General features: G+C 35.7%; 1 protein-coding gene across 1 annotated transcript in view; it reads right to left on the bottom strand.

The window, feature by feature from the left end:
* The window catches only part of LOC107726215 (solute carrier family 12 member 2-like), a gene marked incomplete at its 5' end in the record, with an annotated part of 25,200 nt that overhangs the window by 20,759 nt on the left and 707 nt on the right, over positions 1–3,734 (bottom strand). Inside the window, 5 exons of the mRNA XM_016535737.1 lie at positions 1,201–1,352; positions 1,432–1,516; positions 1,743–1,780; positions 3,425–3,520; positions 3,602–3,677. Of these exons, the coding sequence (XP_016391223.1) occupies positions 1,201–1,352; positions 1,432–1,516; positions 1,743–1,780; positions 3,425–3,520; positions 3,602–3,677 (447 nt within the window). The remainder of the gene's footprint in view (positions 1–1,200; positions 1,353–1,431; positions 1,517–1,742; positions 1,781–3,424; positions 3,521–3,601; positions 3,678–3,734) is intronic.

Raw genomic sequence — 3,734 nt, 5'->3', positions numbered from 1 at the left:
CTCCCTTAAACATTACATTATACCTTACCCTCCTACTACACTTATACAACTACACCATGTTCACAATACTCTTGATTTTTGATTAAGTGTCTTATTCAACTCTAGGATCGCCTGATGCACAGAAGAGTGTTTCAGCCTAACTTTGTTGAATCCTGGGACTCTGTACCTCTGGTTTGATGGTAATAATTCAAACTCATTATGCAGGACATGATTAGGATCAGAAACTATATTATTAGCCAGTCTTAACAAATTATCATAATAAGCTGAATCATATAGCTACTCAAGGGGCTGACCAACAATCCTTGAGCAAATTTTTAATTTGATTGAACAACTTTGTTTTTAGCATAACAGACAAACTCTTATACCAAATGGAGTTGCAGTATTGCAGTACACTCATTATCACAGACATAAAGAACAACAGAAGAATCTGCTGTCTTACTCCGAATGACCTAAGATGACGAAGAAACTGTCTTCGTCTCGTCATGGTAAAAAAGCTCGTCAACGCACATTTTTCGTCATAGTTTTCGTTAACGAAATTAACACTATTCCAAACACGATATATCGCCCTCCAATGGACACTTCGGGCTCCCATGATCCTTTGCACAGGGAAGTTGTTTGGCGTCACAGAGTTCGACTTCGCCTATAAATGTATGTATAGCATTTTTCTATACTACTGTAATATTTATACAAGTTAGATTTGGTGCATTATTATGGTCAAAACTACATTGTACTTTAACAAAAATACTTTACAGCTACCTTTATCAGTCCATTCAAATGTTTCAAATACATAGACACAATATACATTACAAATACATATTACATTACATATACAAATATACATTATATTTAACGTAAAAGACGATTGGAGGTCAACCGTTAAGATGACGCAGAAGTGCGTTCCAAAAAAAAGAGTTTTTTTGACCCCTACACGCTTCACGCTTCACGATTTTATACATTTGCCAAAAATATAACTTTTTTATATTAAAAACAAACAAGCAAGCCCAGCCCAGATGAGAAAAAGTAACGCAAAAGTAACAAAACACATTACTTTCCATAAAAAGTAATTCTTTACTTTTTTAGGGAGTAACGCAATATTGTAACGCATTACTTTTAAAAGTAACACTGAACATCATCATATGCGTTCCAACATAATAATGATAACTGTGAGCACATCTGGTCCCTGCAGTTGCTGTCACACACCTGGAAGTCGTTCAGAAGGCCGTACTTGCAGCCGCCCTCTTTGCAGATGGAGAAGTCGTATCCCAGCGTGCATGCGGCGTCGGTGCAGTTCTCCAGTGAGCCCACCATGGTGTCGTTATCATCGCCTGTGGCGTCCCGCACGATACACGAGCCTGCAAGCACAGTGAACGCAAAACATCACCGCTGATGCACGAGTCGACAACAATCAGAGAAAGAACGGCACTCAAATACCGTTCGAGATGGCCACAGCGATGTAAACCACTCCGGTTATGAGGATCGCCAGGAGAGTTCCTTTCGGAATCGCTGACTGCGGATCCTAGAGAGACCAAATCAGCTGTGATGACCGCCAAAATCCAGCAGAACTCAAATGCACTCTTGAAAATAAAGCTTCTTTATTGGCATCAATGTTCCATGAAGAACCTTTAACATCCAAATGAACTAACGGTTCTTCATAGAGGATTCAAACGGTTCTTCACACTAAAGCTGCCACAAGAATCACCATTAACACAATCTGGGCCTGTCAAAGACATCACGTGACTTACAATATCTGCAGAAATAACACCGACCTGCATCATATCCGCTGAATGAAATCCAACACTAATTTTGTGCAGCTGATTCCAAAAGTAGTGTCTGTTTTGCACGTCACACTTTCTCATTAAATATTATGCATTTCATAGCATTTTTGCTTTTACAATCATTTATGTGGTGAATTATTCTTGTATCCTCCATTAATCAGCAGAAAAACACCACAAACACATGATTTCAGTCTGAATCTGAGCCAGATTATCACTATTTGATCAATTCTCAGCCCATTTTCACAAGCGTGACATTATTTGATGACTAATCCTGATTTGTGACCCTGGAGCACAAAACCAGTCATAAGCGTAAATTTTTTTAAATTGAGATTTATGCATCATCTGAAAGAAGCTGAATAAATAGCTTTCCATTGATGTATGGTTTGTTAGGATCGGACAATATTTGGATAAAGTTCATGATAAATGTAATTTTATATATATATATATATATATATTCGAACAAAATAAAAAATAACTTAACATATCTTCTCTTGCTATTCGAAAAATAAATCATGGGTCTTGTAATTTTCATTTAAAAAAATTAACAGGCCTTACTCGAAATCACAGACATTTGAGAATCAACTTAAAATAAATTAGAACATTTGACTAATAATATTAAATTCATTGTGTCATAGATTAAATCATTTAGGAGATATTTCATGATTTGTTCAGGTAGATTCCATTAAAAAAATCAAGCCTCAAAAATACATCTAAGGTCTAAGACTCCTAAATAGATATTTTACCATTTTATTTTGTTACAAATTATGTAGGAACAGTAATATATTAATTTATGACAAGAGTGCACCAAGAGTCTATGACAAATCTATAACAGGAGTTCTGACCTTTGTCACAAAAAGTCTTTAATTCGTTGCCTTTTTCCATATTTCATGTTTTATTAATCCTCATAAGTTTATACCATTTGAAAGCTTAAAATCTCAAAATGTATCCTGTGAAAACCATTTTGAAACCGGACATTGCGTTACCATAGAAATGGTATTTCAAAATCTTTTAGCGGTCTTTAGCGGTCTTTTAGAATCAAAACTTTTTATAATTTTGACAAAATTCATATCGTTGGAAAGGTCTGAGTCTCAAGATTCCATATTTTGTGATAGACGAGAGAGAAATTGATAGATTTGTGACAGAAATGCATAAAAACATTTTCAATGGAGTTTGGGTGGCACCCGGTGGCTGTTTTTGGTACAACGCCTAAACAAAATTGCATATGAACCTCAATTTTTTTTAATATCAACTTCAAATTTGGAACACAACTTATGTAGACATATGGCTTTAATTTTATAGCAATTTAGTATTTTTAACAATTTTTTTAAATATTTATTTTATGTAAAATAAAATAAAAATAGTACAACACATTTTCTTTACAGTAAATTTAAACTTCTATAACTTTTTAATACTTTCATTTTATTAAATGATTTCACTTCTGTAATAGTCTGCTAATTGTCTTCTTTAAAAAGAGACCAACCTTAGGTCTGTATTCAAAAGAGTTCATGAATTATAATAATTTAAGTTTGGATAGTGTACTTTCTCGTGAATTTTCAAAAATGCGGATGGCAGTTAAAGGATTAAGTATGTACCTCTCCAACTTACATAATAGAGTTATGGTTATAAATATAATATAATAATACACTGACCTCCGCGCACGAAGCCGTTGGTGGCGATTGCTGATGTTGAGAGTCCAGTGATGGTCGTCACCACGATAGCCATGAGAACGATGGCGCAGGACAGAGCTGCAGGAACACAACAAAACACAGTCTGTGACTGGCCTTTCCTTCTGATCGGGGTTCAGTTCTGTTGGTCAGTTATCTTACCGATGCCCGCCTGACCCACGATCCACGACATCCGGATGAACAGCATCACTCCCCAGATGTTCAGCATGCATCGTATCTGCACACAATCATCATCAGCAGCAGCAGCAGCAGTGTTCGTTAGTGTTATGTGTGT

The sequence above is a fragment of the Sinocyclocheilus rhinocerous genome, unplaced genomic scaffold (genome assembly GCF_001515625.1).
Source record: "Sinocyclocheilus rhinocerous isolate Xijiao unplaced genomic scaffold, SAMN03320098_v1.1 scaffold2531, whole genome shotgun sequence".
In the NCBI taxonomy this organism is placed as follows: domain Eukaryota; kingdom Metazoa; phylum Chordata; class Actinopteri; order Cypriniformes; family Cyprinidae; genus Sinocyclocheilus; species Sinocyclocheilus rhinocerous.
Note: the sequence above shows the minus strand (reverse complement) of the source record. Positions and strands in the feature narration are given on the sequence as shown.